The 15292-nt window shown below is 38.6% G+C and overlaps 1 protein-coding gene across 2 annotated transcripts in view; it reads left to right on the top strand.

Annotated features, from left to right (window-relative positions):
• KIFAP3 (kinesin associated protein 3) overlaps window positions 1-13575 on the top strand; it is a 173574-nt gene extending 159999 nt beyond the window's left edge. Inside the window, exons 20-21 of one of the 2 annotated variants that reach the window (XM_045983200.1) lie at window positions 9213-9281; window positions 13121-13575. In XM_045983200.1, the coding sequence (XP_045839156.1) occupies window positions 9213-9258 (46 nt within the window). In that variant the 3' untranslated portion in view covers window positions 9259-9281; window positions 13121-13575. The remainder of the gene's footprint in view (window positions 1-9212; window positions 9282-13120) is intronic. The other variant, XM_045983199.1, reaches the window with a different exon arrangement.
• Window positions 13576-15292: the final 1717 nt, after the last annotated feature.

Below are 15292 nucleotides of genomic sequence, written 5' to 3' on the forward strand. Positions count from 1 at the left end.
CAAAATATCTTCTCTTTTGTGGCATAAATCTGCATTATATCTCAAGAAATATATTAATTAAGCCTATTTTCTTTTTCTTGATCTAAGGTTAATACATCCCAGTTTTTCAGAAATTCTTTCCATTTCAGGTTTTTTCCAGCCAAAAACAAAGCGCCTTCATTTTGGCCTGTCAGAAATTAAAAGGCAATACAGTCTTAAAAAAGAATCCAAATTTGTGTGGACAGTATCAAGTGGCTAATTTAGAGCCCCTCGAATGTGAAAGGATGGGAGGAGGCCTCTATGAACATAGTTAGGCAAGTAAATTTTTAAGTTGCAACTGTAGCCTAAAAATCACATCTTTTCAAACTGATACAAGAAATCCCATAAGACTTTATTTACATGGGTGTTCAAACACCATGCTAAGATCTTTTGGGGGGTGGTAAAGACTAGGATTTCTTTAAAGTCTCAAAAAGTTTGTTTTTTTTTTTTAAGTTTTCCAGGTTTTGAGGGGCTGTGTAAATGCCGGACTTTTGTAATTTAGCTTGTTCTGTGTTTATACTAAGGCGAGAAAAGAAACTATTACAATTTATAACAGTTGCATCTTGCCTTTTTCCCCTAAAATCTTGAGGGTGGGGGGTGCTATTTGCCATCAGCAAGGGGACGCCATAGTCATTTTAAGTTAAGTCAGCTGGCAGTCTTCTCTTGCCGTGCGTACTCGAAAAAACGAACATAGATGTACCTATATGCTAGTTTGAAATACTGCCTAAAACCCCATACTGCCTATAATTTCAAAAATGTATGGTTGGTGCATTCCCGTCTCCCTGAAGAGTTCTGCTCCTGGTTGCCCAGCTTCGTTTATAAGTCCCAGATTGTCAGGTTGGCACAACCCCAAGATAACGAACATCACAGAATGAAAATAGCCTGTCCTAAACACATGCATGACCTGTGCCCTTTTCAAACAGCAGTAAACCCGAGTACAGAAATGTGTGCAGTTTGGGAAGTGATGATTTGTGTGGAATAACTAAAAACCTTACCCTTGATTTACTACTTTCAAAATAAACTCACTGAATCTAAAATAAGGTAAAGAAGCATGTAAAGAGACAGTCCCGGTATTTTTCATCCCAACATGTGTTGTATCATTTGCATCAGTCATGATATAGAATCTGGAGGGTTTTGCTTGAGTAACCTTATTTATACAAGCAGTCCAGTCTCACTATGGTAAAAGGAAGGTATGATTGGCCATGGCATTATTTTAGTGCAATAACAATTAGTTGCCTATGTGTAGGCATAAATCTCTGTGAATTATGTAACAGCCCCATAAAAGCAAACAGAAAGCATGTGTAAGAAGCATGCCACATATGATAGAGTATCTCCTAACTGTCTAGATTTTATGGCAGGAGCCAGAATTTCATAAGTATTTTTAGGGAAGGCTCTATCATTTTCACATGTCATAATAATAACACCACCAAATATATAGGAGTCTCTGTACTGTTCTTGTAAGAGACTTGGAAGTATAATAATCTCAAGGCAGATGTTAAAAGGGATAGCCGTTATTCTTATTTTACAAAAAAAAAAAATTATGACAGTTGTAAATATGGACTGCAACAAGTTCTGTCATTAGAAGCAGAAATCATATCCAGATATTCTGTTTTGAGGTCATTGCACTCCACTAACTTTAATAAAATTCAAGAGTTGTTGATAAGTTCATACTTTAATTAGTCTTGCTAATAAATATAATTCCCAGTTCTTAAATTAAGGGAGAAAAAATGTCCATGTGTGTCAGTAATAGAGAAAAAAAGTATGTTGTTTTCTTATATTGCTTTAAAAATAACTTTAAAATATGGCAATAGGGTATAAGTCAGAAAGGTTATTGTTAGTATCATATACTTATACATCCCAGTCTACACCGAATTTGCTTGGCGTCAATGCCGCATGTACCCAAAGCGTAGTTAGACCCGTCCTGTGAAGATGATACAGAAATACCTTGTCTCGTCATCAACAGACTACAGTCTGTTTGAACAGAATGACTTCAGTCAGTCCGTATCTTGACAATCTGAAATTGGCCTTAGATAGACATAAGTAGAAAGTGAACTCATTTTTGTTTTTGTTTTTGCAGACCCATAATATAACAAATGTATTTTCAAGGACAAGAGAGCTTATGAAATTTAAGAGTAGAGATTTACTTTAGGATCTGTTCTTGTAGTGATAAATGCAGTGTCGGCATATTCTAGAGTACAGTGGGATTTTTAATGCTCTAGAGGACGCGAAATAATATGAAATATTTATCTGACCTGTAGTGATTACTGAAATTGCTGAATTAGTGACTGGAAATATTTATGTAACATTGCCCAAAATAGATGTTTTAAAATATCATAATAATTTACGGCAATGCATTTTAGTGGTATATTTAATATTATAAATATTATTTTGGATCAAATTTTCACATTGTCACGCTTAGCTACCTAAAATGATGCACTTTCAGTTTATTAAAATATAGTTTCTATTATCCATACTTGTACCCTCAATTTTAGAAAAATGTCACTTGGTTTGATTTTAGGTACCAAAATAAGTCCCTACTTATCAACCAGCATTTGATTTTTATTAGCCTAAAAATTATTGAGACAAATGAATAAGTAGACTATGACATAAATTGGAAATGTTACATTAAGCTTCTTATATTCAATAAGATTTTTCAGATTTTTTTATAACAAACACTTGTCCATCTCTTATGTAAAGTAGTAAAGGAAAGTGAAAGGTTTTAAAACTGTATGAAAATATCCTCACACTGTACTACTAATTTAAGGATTTGGGAGACAAGGTTTTCGCAGAAAATTAATGCTAATTTTTCATTTCTGAGAGGGGGCACATAGCGTGCATGCTAGATAGCCATGTTTACTCGGTGTCCATCTCTCAGATCTCTGTTTCATGAAGAAAGATGGGGAATCGGTAATAGTCCATTTTGCGTAGTACTCACGATAATTTTAGGTTCTGTTCCATCTCTTGAACTTGTTCATTTTGGTAATACATTATCACTTAAGATTCTGAATGGTGCTTAAATTACAGCAACTGAGGGGCATTTATATTGGACTGAAAAGTTTTTTAGTACTAGTATTAACTTTTGAATTATGCTCAAGGTCTTGGACTTTGCAGCATGTTTAGTTTCTTTTCATTTCTTATTAGTATTTTTCAGTACTTAATAGTCTCCTGCTCCCACCTCCAACAAGAACGTCTCTCTGTTCAACATCAGAAACATTTTCCTATTTGGCATGTGCTTTCTCGTTCCCCAAGCAGTATAAGCAAATTGGAAAGTTCAGCTGTCATTCTTGGAAGGTCATAGATCACACTAGCAGCCTGAGTAATCCAAGAGGTTTTGAGTATCATAGCATTTAGTTCAAAGTGAGATTTGCTCTGACAGGGTTGGCAGACCAATAGGAAAAAGAAATATTTGTGCTTGGAGAAGTGCATATGTAGAGACCAGGAGTATAACTGACGGCTGGAAGTGATTTCAGTCTAAAAAAACAAATCATTAAGAGAGTGCATAGGGGTAAAATACACAGTTCATATTTTAAAGAGTCTCAAAATGAACCAGCAACTAAGGTTAGCATTACATAGTAATTAGCTGTGGTGTTCAGGCTTTAACTCACTCAGTACCAGGCAGTCTGGTTAAACGATCACTGTGAAAACATTGCTACTTGTGTTATATTCTCTACTTTAAGCCTACAGCAGTAATTTTTGTACCTTAAAAACCCAAGGTATTATGACAGATTATATAAATGTTGAGCCAGTAACAGACAAACAGTTATTCAAAGGAGGAGCTAATGACTCAGCTTATTGACCTCGGGGTTCCTTCAGCAGCTCAGTAAGTTCCTTAACATTTGGTGGTGTGGAATGAGGCATTGCCTGATGTTACAGAACTGCCAATTTCAAGAAGTCCTTGGACTTAACTGAAGAAATGTAAGTTAAAGATGACTAGATGGTATACTTTCATTAAAAGGTTATTATGGAAAGTTTGAGACCATTATAGGTTTGAATAAATATCACTTCGGCTTGATAATCACATCTGACAGCTTGCATTAGGAACCTATCAGAGTATTTTTTCTGTTAATTGCTACAAATAAGGAAAAAGAAAATATCTTCTCATAGCTCCAATTATTTCTTTTGAGTCATTGTTCTCTTTAAGCAAAGCCGGTTCTGAGTACAGGAATACACGGTTGAAACATTCTTTTCTTGAACGTGCAGAGCAGAATAATAAGACTAAAATGGAAAGGACTTCCAGCAAGATGGTAAACTGAGCTGACTTAGAAGTTCCCCCCAATGTAGACATATAGAAAAGATGGATAAAATGTAACAAAAAATTCATAATTCATGACCAGATTCACAAAGATAAGATGTACCCAGTCTCTGTCTGTCTCTCCCTCTCTCTCGGTCTCTCTCTCTCTTTCTCTCTCTCACACACACAATAACCACCCACAAGAATATGTTGAACTAAGTATAGGTTATATAGTGTAGGAAAATGGAACTAAATTCCATATATAAAGCCTGGAACTTCAATGGGCTGCCTTTTTCTCGTCATTTGAAAAAAGGACTAGATAATCTTAATTCACCAGCCTGGAAAAGTGACCAAAACTTATCTTTGGCTCCAACGCCCTAAGTTAGGAGGATAGTCATCCAAGGGAAAGAGAAATCGTAAGCTTTGTCCGTGTGCATGAGTGGGTTCAGGATTTATGTTATTCATCTAATTCAGGGAGCCCCAAACCAAGAAATTGTCATTAAAATTGTTCCAGGACAGTGGAATCCCCAGGGTCTTGATATATTATAAACAAATACAGAACCTCTCCATAGAAATATTTCCAAGTTCAAGGGCCAACAGACAGGCAACAATAAATGAGTAAAAAAAAAAAAACCAAAAACCAAAACCCTGAAGTTGAACACAGTAAAAAATTGTAAAGCTCATGAAGAAAGGACTGTCATGAAGTTGAATCGTCAGGTACAACAGTAAGAGCAGATGCCGAAGAATTAGAGTTAATAGAAGAATCTCAATTACACTCTAAGAGTTTTAAAAATAAAAAGGAATTTAGAAAATTAATGCAATGGTATAATGTGAAAAAGTGCCAACTATAATATTTCCACATAAAAAATAAAATAGCCCCTGGAGATGGGTTAAAAACAACAGATCAAGATGCATTATAAGAGAAGTGTGACTTGAATGAAATTAGGGAAGCATCAGTGAAGTGGAATTTCTTTACCATTTGGGGTAAATCAGTGACGATTTTATACATGCCTCTTCCATCATGACTACAAATTAGTTCTTATCTGAAGCATCTTAGTATAGTAACTAAGTTGAAAGGATCTGTCCCCAAGGTGGTTTATTTCCCCTTAGAACTGACAGATGTCTTTTAAAAAAGTTTTTTAAATAAGTTCCAGATGAACACTTTAAATACAGCCTCCCACTACTCTTATCACTTGCCCTTGATTTTTGGAAAAATATTACTTGGTTTGATTTCACTAAAATGTGATTCTTTAAGATTCATTAGCCATTTAGTTTTATCATAATAAAAGGAAAATTGATATTCATGCATATAACAGATTAAGGATAAAAACTAAGTGGAAAATGGCAGCAGCCCGTGGTATGTGTCGGTAAAGCTCACCGTGAGACTGCTCAGTTGTGCCCCTGTACTCACTAACACAAAGCCTCAAGCTAGTAAGTAACACCCTTCAGCAGCCCCAAATAAATATGTGTTGTGTACAGATTTATAGAAACAGAGGCTTTCGGCACGTTCAATGAAAATTTTAGAGGTTGTCATATAGTAGTAGTACCTTAACGTGCACGTTCATTGCATCTTTCCGTGACCGAGATCATCGGCATCTTCTATCATTTTCATAGGCCCCCACAGTCACAAAACTTTTTTGCATGTGAATATCCCTTTTTAGCTCTAACTAAATTATTTCACATTTATAAAAGGAGAGCGTTGGCTATATGAGAAAGCAGTGGAAACCATATTCTGTCAATGTTGAATTTGCTGAGAGTTTAAATTTGGTAAAATTTGGTTTAAAACTTTGTAAAAGCAAATGATACTCAGTGATAAGACAAGCTCTCCATCTAGTGGTTGGCTTATAAATTACAGGCATTTAGATTTCAGTATATCTAATGCTAGGTATAATTTTATAGGCATTATATCATTCTATCTATACTTCTCTTGTTACTACGTATAGGAATTTTAAGAAAAAAATGTTCTTTTCTGCCAGAATAGTTCAGCCCTACCTATTGACCACAGAGGCAAAGTACTTCTACAGTCTGATTTCATCTACATGGAACAGCACACCCTCTTAGTTACTTGATGAAGCCTGTGGGAAAGTACCAAAATTGTTTCATTCCAATTAACTATAACCTCTAAAATTTCAGCCAGTTTTGAAATTCTTTTCCTCCATTCTCAAGTGGTGGAAGTATGGGGCGCCTGGGTGGCTCAGGTCATGATCCCAGCATTCTGGGATCAAGTCCTACATCGGGCTCCCGCTCAGAAGGGCGCCTGCTTCTTCCTGCTGCTCTCCCTGCTTTGTGCTCTCTCTCTCTCTCTCTGACAAATAAATAAATAAAATCTTTTTTTAAAATGGTAAAAGTATAACTAAAAAACTCATTTCAAAAGAGAAAAGATAGCATTTTTTTTTTATCAGGGAAGATAGCATATTTGATTGTTTCCTCTGCTGTTGCCTCTCGGGCTCCTGTCACTCCGTGTATGGACAGCCATGATGTTCTCTTAAATGTTCCCCAGGCTTTCTTCTCTTAACACCCATAGTTGCCACAGTTCTCTTGCTAAAACTCAGAAGTAGGTTTTCCCCATTTTCAAAACCATAGACAACTCTCCAAAGTGGGTAGTTAGCCTGGCCTCTGAAGAGCTTTCAAAGTCTAGCCTTACCCTCCGTTTCCGGCCTTACCTCCCGTCACCTGCTTTCACCATAACCCTAAGACTCCAAGCATAAGCAGTTTCTGTTCTTCAGCACCTTCTCTCTCCTGCTCAGGCTGCAGCATCTTCCTCACCTGTGAGTCCTCCTTGTCCTTTGAGATTCATCTGTTCACACAGGGAAATACTTCTGAAGGCCCCTCCATGCCAGCTACGAAGCTAGCCGCTAGCGGCGCAGCAGTTAAGGAGAGTGACTGTCTTTACCCCTTTATGGTACTTATAGTTTCATAGGAAATAAAGTAAAAAGATACATAGTGAGGAAGTGACAGACGCATTAAAATAAAAGTATTTTGGCGGCGCCTGTGTGGCAGTCGGTTAAGCGCCTGACTCTTGGTTTCAGCTGGGATCATGGTCATCAGGGTCGTGAGACTGAGACCTGCACTGGGCTCCACACTCAGCGCAGTGTCTCCTTGGGACTCTCTCTCCCTCTCCCTCTGCCCTCCCCGCCGCTTGCTTGCTCACTCTCTCTCTCAAATAAATAAATCAATCTTTAGAAGTATTTTCTTTAAAGACTTTCTAGCACCCTAGATTCTTTTGTAACAATTTATGCATACCTCTAATATACTCTCACCATGTAGTAAATATCTGCTCCTCCTCTATTCTGTAGCAATTTATAAAAATACTAGGGTAATACAATATATTATGGGAATTCTGTTCCATGTTTAGTCGCCCCCAGTCCGTGGTCAAGGACCATGTCTTATTACTGGCTTCCCAGTACCACATTTTTCTTTTAACATTGACTGTCAACACCATACTTAACACATCGTAGGAACTCATGTCCGTTCGGATGGGTGGCTGGCTGGATGGATGGATGGATGGTTGGTTGGTTACAAAGGATCACTATTACATTGCACTGCTACAATTTCATATTTCTAAATTTCTCATGACAAATTATAGTTAAGCTGAAATTACTGATGATCAATTTATAATCTTAGATAATAAAATGCTGATTTTGATTCTATGATAGATATATTGGAATAATTTATCAAAAGAATGAACTCAAAAGCTATTATAGGATCATTTCATGCAGCTCTATAATACCCTGGAAAGCTTCCTCTGAAGAAAGCTGGCCTATGTTAAGTCCTTTCACTTCAGAATCCCAAAAGAATTCCAAACTTCAGTATTATCCTGTGGACCACAAAGATAGGCAGTTAATAAAAATCACTACCCTCTATCACTACCCTCTATAAATACAAATATATTTGTAAATACAAATATTGTCACAAAGGATTTTATTTTAGGGAGAATAGAATTCCTGAAGAAAGACCCACACCAAAAAGATGATATTCAACATGAAAATTTCATGTGTGTGTCTGTGTGTATATATACACACAACTACACACCCACATACACATTCAATGTGAGCCATTTTGTGGTAAGGGTTCCTTTAAAAATTTGAGATCAGGGACACCTGGGTGGCTCAGTGGTTTAAGCCGCTGCCTTTGGCTCAGGTCATGGTCTCAGGGTCCTGGGATCGCGCCCCGCGTCGGGCTCTCTGCTCAGCGGGGAGCCTGCTTCCCTCTCACTCTCTCTGCCTGCCTCTCTGCCTACTTGTGATCTCTCTCTGTCAAATAAATAAATAAAATCTTTTAAAAAATTAACCTATAAAAAATAATAAAAATTTGAGATCAATGCATTTTTAGCCTATGGTATTAGAGAGTTAGAAACAGGATCTCATTATATTCCGTGCTGATTTCAGACCACAAAATAAGGACAGTATCACATTATTTTCACTTCTTCATTTAAGATAACCATTGAAAAGTAGCAAAGTTGTTTTAGAGAGCAAATGAGATGGTAAACATCCCAGAGACCATATCATGAGGACTGATTAAATGAGAGTTGTGAAATAGCCACATTAAAGAAGAATCCGTTTTCTTTTGTGGTTCCAGAGGGTAATTCTAGAACTAACAGATTTCAGATCAAGATACAAAAACTTTCTAATAGTTTGATGGGCCCGTGAATGGAATGAGCTGCTTTGTGAGCATTCCCATTTATGGAGATGTTTGCAAAGAATTCAGTAGACCCAGTCAAGGATGTTGTGAATGGAAGCGTAGTTTAGATTATTTCCAAACATGCTTCCAAGTCAAAGATTCTGTGAACCTATGTTAAGAGAACTCGGCTTGAATTTCCTTTTTATTTTTTGTAGCATCCTCTGATATGTTCGTTATTTGCTCTGCATTCATTTTCTGACTTGAGAATTATAAAGAAGACAAAGACTTGTGTTGCCTTTACTTAATTTTAATAAAATAATGATAATACTTTTCACTTACGCAGCACTTTTCATCCAAGGATTTCAAAGTGCTTTACAAATATGCACTAATTAAGCCTCACAAACAGCTAGAGGTAGGTGATTTTCTTCCCTCTCTCCAGGAATGTCTCTGGCACAGAAGTCCAGTCAGAGCCTCAGAGTGCCTCGGACCCCTTACTGGCTGCCATTCCCCTTGTCATGTGCTGCATGGGAACTATCACTTGTCATGCCTGGGTTTCTTTTTCTCCCCTCCCTAAATTACTGCAAGTTTAGAAATACAATGAATGCTGTTAAAAATTTGTTTGAAGCCTTGTCACTATTACAGAAAATTCCGTCTCCTGCTTGCTGAATGCTATTAGATTTCCAAATGTTTTTTTAAAGATAAGCTCTAGATGTGATTTTATATTTGTTGTTGAATTTCAAATATAATTTTTTACTCATGAAGAATTTGTCACTTTCCTTTCTAGGTACCCCCAAATCACCGTTCTTGGGACATAAAACTTAGTAGCAAAAGGATTGGGGGGCATTACCTTTCCTGGTTTTCTTTGAACTAGAAATAATGTATTTTTAAGAAGAGATTGCATTTTGTTCTGTTTGCTAATTTAAAGGTAAAAAATGATATGTGGACATTGAGGATAGTGGTTAAATGACACTACATAACCCTACTTTTAAAAAGTGGTCTAGGAGTGGCATTCTCTGATCTAGAGGGACATAACCTTTCTGTGGAGGTTAGGGGTACCAGGAAGAAAGCAGGTACATACAGAGACACATGTGCCGTGTTAGATTAAACCCGGTATAAACACCCAAATAGACAAAGTCTCATCTGAAGGGGAGCAGTCCCACGGGGCAAGAGCACGAACAGCAGACCACAGCTCAGTGTCCCTGGTTCCTGGCGTTCCTGGCGAGGGCGTGCCTGTGCCTCTGAGTCCTGAGTGGATCAGGAAAGCACAGTTTTTGCTGCCGCACTTCCCTTTTATAATCACAGCTTCTGTCCTCTTCTAGAACTTACATAAAGAATCTGTTTGCTCCTGTTTAAAGGAATACTTACTGTTTTACTCTCCTCATTTTGAACCAGATTCAACATTAACAAGGCCACATCTTCATCCCAAAGGAGAAAGTACAACATGTGCCCACACATCCCAAAAGAACATCTATCCGCAGGATTCAGCATCCCGAAAATCCAATTTCCCCTCTATATTAGAACCAAACGAGAGATTAAAGAATCAAGCTATTCTGTTTCCCAGTGAATTTTATTTAAAAGATAGTATTTATGTAGATATAGCTGATCTTTCATAATACAAAAGGACCTAGGACTTACATCAAAGTACCATCCAAGCTGGTCAGAATGTTTCAGACCTGATTTTCTTTAAACAGCAAGGGCATCTGTGATACATGGTGGATAATTACAGAAAAACTCACGTTAAGAGTTTCTAATTTTTCTCCTTAAAATTGTTTCCCAGACAGTATCTGTGGAAGTCTAGAAACTTTGGCCTGAACACACTTTTGTCACCGAGTGATGTGCTGACCGCATAAATAGAACTTTATTGAGTAGACTTTCAGTCTTACCTTCGTGGACTTTGGGGTGCAAATTCGTACCAACGATGTGACTGACATTTTTTAAGAAACAGAATATCCATTTTTCTAATTACACCAGGCAGATTGGTTAATGTCTAAGCTTATACTTTTCCCTGGTGTCAAGCCACGTGGGAATACGATTCCTGTTGGTCATAGAAATAAAATACAGTTTTGCAGTGAACGTGTAGTGACCTCAGGCTCTCAGAACTTTAGGAGCCATTCCTCAATGAGCACAAGCCTGACGAAAGGTCAGATATTCCTGAGAGAGTTACAGGTCACCCCCAAAGCATTGCTTCGGTGAGTTACCAGCAGTGGCCTCCGAGGAGCAACGTGGCCGCCAGCCTCCCCTCCGGGGACTGTCCTCTTGCTGCACCGTGGCCGCGCGGTCCTCTGCAAGCCCTTCTGTTCTTCACGGGCCCTCGCGTGCTTCTCTGCCAGTCTGCACTGCCTCTTGGTCCCAAATTCCTGAAAAACCTCTAGACTGAGAAACAAAGACAAAATTAACTTGAGTTTAACCTAAGTCTCCTGCTATTCGGCTCAGAAGAGATGCTAAAAATCCAGCCAGTGTCTGGGGGCAGGCGGGCAGGAGACGAAAAAGAGAGGAGTTGAAGGTCGTGAGCTTTGTCCCGCCAGCCGGTCCGTAGTTGACAGTTGTTGGGATACGTGAGTGTCTGTTGGCCTTAAGGGCTTCCGGAGAAAAATGCCAGCGGCCAGCTTTCCCTGGGTTTTTACTGACACGGGTGTATCTGAGTTCATGGGCTGCGTTACTTCCTGAAACTTCTTTAATCAAGTTGCCTCTAGAGCAACGTTTCCCTTCATCATAAAATTAAAATGTCTTCCCAGGAGACCAAAGTAGGAAGGACATGCCTATATTTCGCCATTTCAAAATAAAATTCAGACTTAAAAATGTCAGTCAACTTTTAGGAATTATAGACACAGTTTTTTTATTTAGAAGGAGCCCAAAAGTTTGTTTTCTTTAGGACCACTTACTAACAAATGCTAACATAAAACTTTTATCTCAGAAAACCTGTTTCCCTGAGCAGTAAGTTCACACGAATAATATGCCCTATATGTATTCCAGTTCTCTACATTTAGTACGCAGTCCTGTCTCGGTGCACACACACACACACGTTATTTAAAACAGCATTTTAATCATGACTTCTGTGTTATAACTTAATCTCATTTTGAGTTGTGAGAGGAAGTTAGTGCCTCTATATTTTTTAGTCTTATTGAGATTTTGCTGATAAAGTATCCTTCCATCTAGTATAGTCTCTAATATTAAAACATTTAAATGCATTTATTTTTTCCAAGTTTCTGTTTCTGCGTTATAAATTGTTTCCTTTGGTTGGAAATGAGCTCACTAGCATTCACTGCATGAGCTGTGCATGAGCATGTCATAGCCGCCATCCTCGCCTGACAGAATAAGTCTCTTGTCGTTTTGCTAAGTGTTGCAGAATTCTCTGATCCTTAACAAGTGCTTTGGAGAAAAGATTTTCCTTTAAATCTATCAGTAGATGAAAGAATAACTTTTAAAGTATTAAAGGTTATCCATGCTTCAAATATCTTTATAACTCTGAAAGTTATCTTTAGGCTTCTGTTATTTCCATAGAATAAACTGAAACAAAGTTTATAATTGTCTTACTGTCATTCAAAAGAAACATGTATGATTTATTTGGGGTTTTGTTTTTTTTAATTGAGGACTCAGAGAAGGATTTGCAGAACAAATCTGGCTAACTTAAATATTGTAAAATTCCTTGTCTTATTCTTTCAGTTTAGGCTTATAGTATGATTTGACCCTAGGTGAGACTTCACTGCTAAAATTCAAAATGCATGTCCTTATTCATAATACTGTATTTTTATGAAAAGATGATCTTCTTATGAGTAATAAAGCTCATGTTACTATAGTCTTAGTTTTATCACTCGCTAGCAGTGTATTAGTGATACTCGCTAGCACATAAAATCTTTTCATATTCTAGCATAAAAGTCATATATGAGTGTAATTTATTAAAACTTTTCTGATCTGTCCTCCTCTTTGTCTTGAATAGTAGTACCTGATAACAGAGGTTTCCCACATTTTTAACACATTGTTAGAAATATTTATTATACACATATTTGTGGCTAAATTAATTTAACTAATATTATACATATATAATGTATATGTATATTTGTGTATATTTCATATATATATCATATACCTATGCACACACACACACAAGAAAAAGGCCTAATGATAGCCACGTAAATCACTGTTGCTGCTGGGAAGAAAATCTTGGAGGTGTAAAGTTCCCAGCCTCCCCTTGGCCTACATTGTGGTTGGGTGATGAACAATATAACTTATCACGCCTTTTTCTCTTCTCAGCCTTGGAATGGATGGCTTTGGCCAGCCAGTTGGCATTCTCGGACGCCCTGCCACAGCTTATGGATTCCGCCCTGATGAGCCTTACTACTATGGCTACGGGTCTCGATAAAATCATCCCTTCCCATGTGTGCTCTCCGCTTAGAAGAAATCTGTGTGGGTTGGGTTAACTTTGAATCTTGGCTAATAATGCATGTGGATATTATTGCAGGTCTGTGTTTTTGTTCTGTTTTTTTATTTTCCTGTGTTATTAGCTAGAAATTAACTCTGATCCCTCTGTCCTCTGTTACGTATAGTTTGACCCTGTTCACCACATCTTGATGGTGAATAACATTCCCGTGTTATTCATAGAGATGCAAAAGTGAACGCTAAAAAGCATCCAGCCTGGAAAACACACTGCATTATGTACATTAAGTGACTAATTTAATTTCTATTAAAAAGGATAAAGTGCAAATGAATTAGCGAAAGTCATGTGTTTCTATTTAATGTGTTTCATTGAGAGTTTCATGCTTGTGTAGCTGCGTGTGGATTCTCTCTTCCCTGCGCTTTCCCTGTAAACTCGAGTACTCCAGGTGATGTGTGTGGCTTTCAAGTTTATGAAAAGAATATCATCCTTTTTTTCCCATGCCGTCTGCCTCTCCAGGGCTGCTTCCTAAAGTTAACTCATTTTCACTGAGTAATGGAACATGTGCCGTAGATTATGTTACATATGCGTAGAGTCTCTTCAGCAATTTGAATTCTTGTCTTTCTGATTTTAAGGTAGAAAGCCTGAGACATCTGTTAGGGCATGTGAAACTAGATTCGTATTGGGTTTTTAAAATTTTATTATTCGTGTCATCTAAAGTATGGAAAAGCCATCTCACAGGAAAACTAAGGAACAGAATATTTTTCTCACCTGTTTCCCATTTGTTTTCTTGTTTTTGTAAGATTTGGGTGGTAAGAAATAGACATTATAATTAATAATGAATTTTGAAAGCAACTCATTGTTACAGTGCTGTTACTTGACAAACACAGCAAAACAAATAACCGTAACATAGAGATAGTTCCTTGGGTACCTGCTATGGAAGGAGTAATGTTAGGCTTTGAAGGGACTACACAGATCAAAAATAAGACTTCTGTCCTGGAATTTTAAAACCTCAGTGATCTACTACACTATTTATTTGGCTTGATTTGTATTTTAAGCATAGAATAATAGAGCTGGAAAGGGCCTTTAAAATAACTCAGTGTATCTCTGGATTTGAGAGACCAAACACATAAAAATTTTAAATGTTGTGAACAGATTGTCTTAATCACCCGCTGTATATCAGGAAGCACGCGTGCTCCTGGGGGGGGACTCTAAGGGACGATTTGTGGCTTCGACCTCACCACCCGATCGATCTCCCTAAAAGCACCCGTTTCTTTGTCGCAGTTTCCGTTTAACCACCGAGCATTAAAGCTGGAAAGGGCCTTGACGCCGAGCCCTGTCCCATCCGTCGCTCGAAGCAGCCGTGCCGCGGCCGGGAGAGACGAAAAGCCTGCCCAGGCTCGTGCGTTTGGTCAGGACGTGAGCGTCGCCAGTTTCCGATCCAGTCCCCTCAGGACAAGTATCCGGCCGCGCTATTCGTGCCGCGAGCAACGTCTAGACGCGTGGAGTGGGTGGCGCCGAGAGAGGAAGCGAACCTCCGCAGACTGGCGGGAGCTGGCGGGGAAGGCCGCCCGCTGCGCTCACTGAGGTGCACGGGCACACCTCCTCTCCCGTGTGACTTTTTTCGTTATTTCAGGGCTTCACAAATTTTGAAATTGTGAACTTTCCATTCAGGCATGAGCTGATTTATCTTCACATCATGTATGAAGGGAAGTTTCGCCACAGGAATAAGGGAGAGTATCTGAAATTCTTACGTACGTCAGAGAACAAGATTTGGGCCTTGGGCCCTTTCAGACACGCGGTTTACAGGCAAGTCGGTGTCCCGGCCTCACTGGGTCTTGCCTGCAAGTGGAGGTCACCTGCGCTTTCATGACCCAACTGCCACGGCCTGAGGCTGGAAAGGACTTCTCCTCGGGAGGCTTTTGCTCTCTCAGAGCTCCCGGAGCTGCTCTCACAGGGCCAGAACGGCTTCTCCGCGTTCTGCTTCCTCCCTCTGTCCCCACCCTGCTGCCCTCGGTCACCTTCATTCCCGCGAGCCGCCGCTGTGTCCC

Source organism: Meles meles, chromosome 17, assembly GCF_922984935.1.
Source record: "Meles meles chromosome 17, mMelMel3.1 paternal haplotype, whole genome shotgun sequence".
Taxonomy (NCBI): Eukaryota; Metazoa; Chordata; class Mammalia; order Carnivora; family Mustelidae; genus Meles; species Meles meles.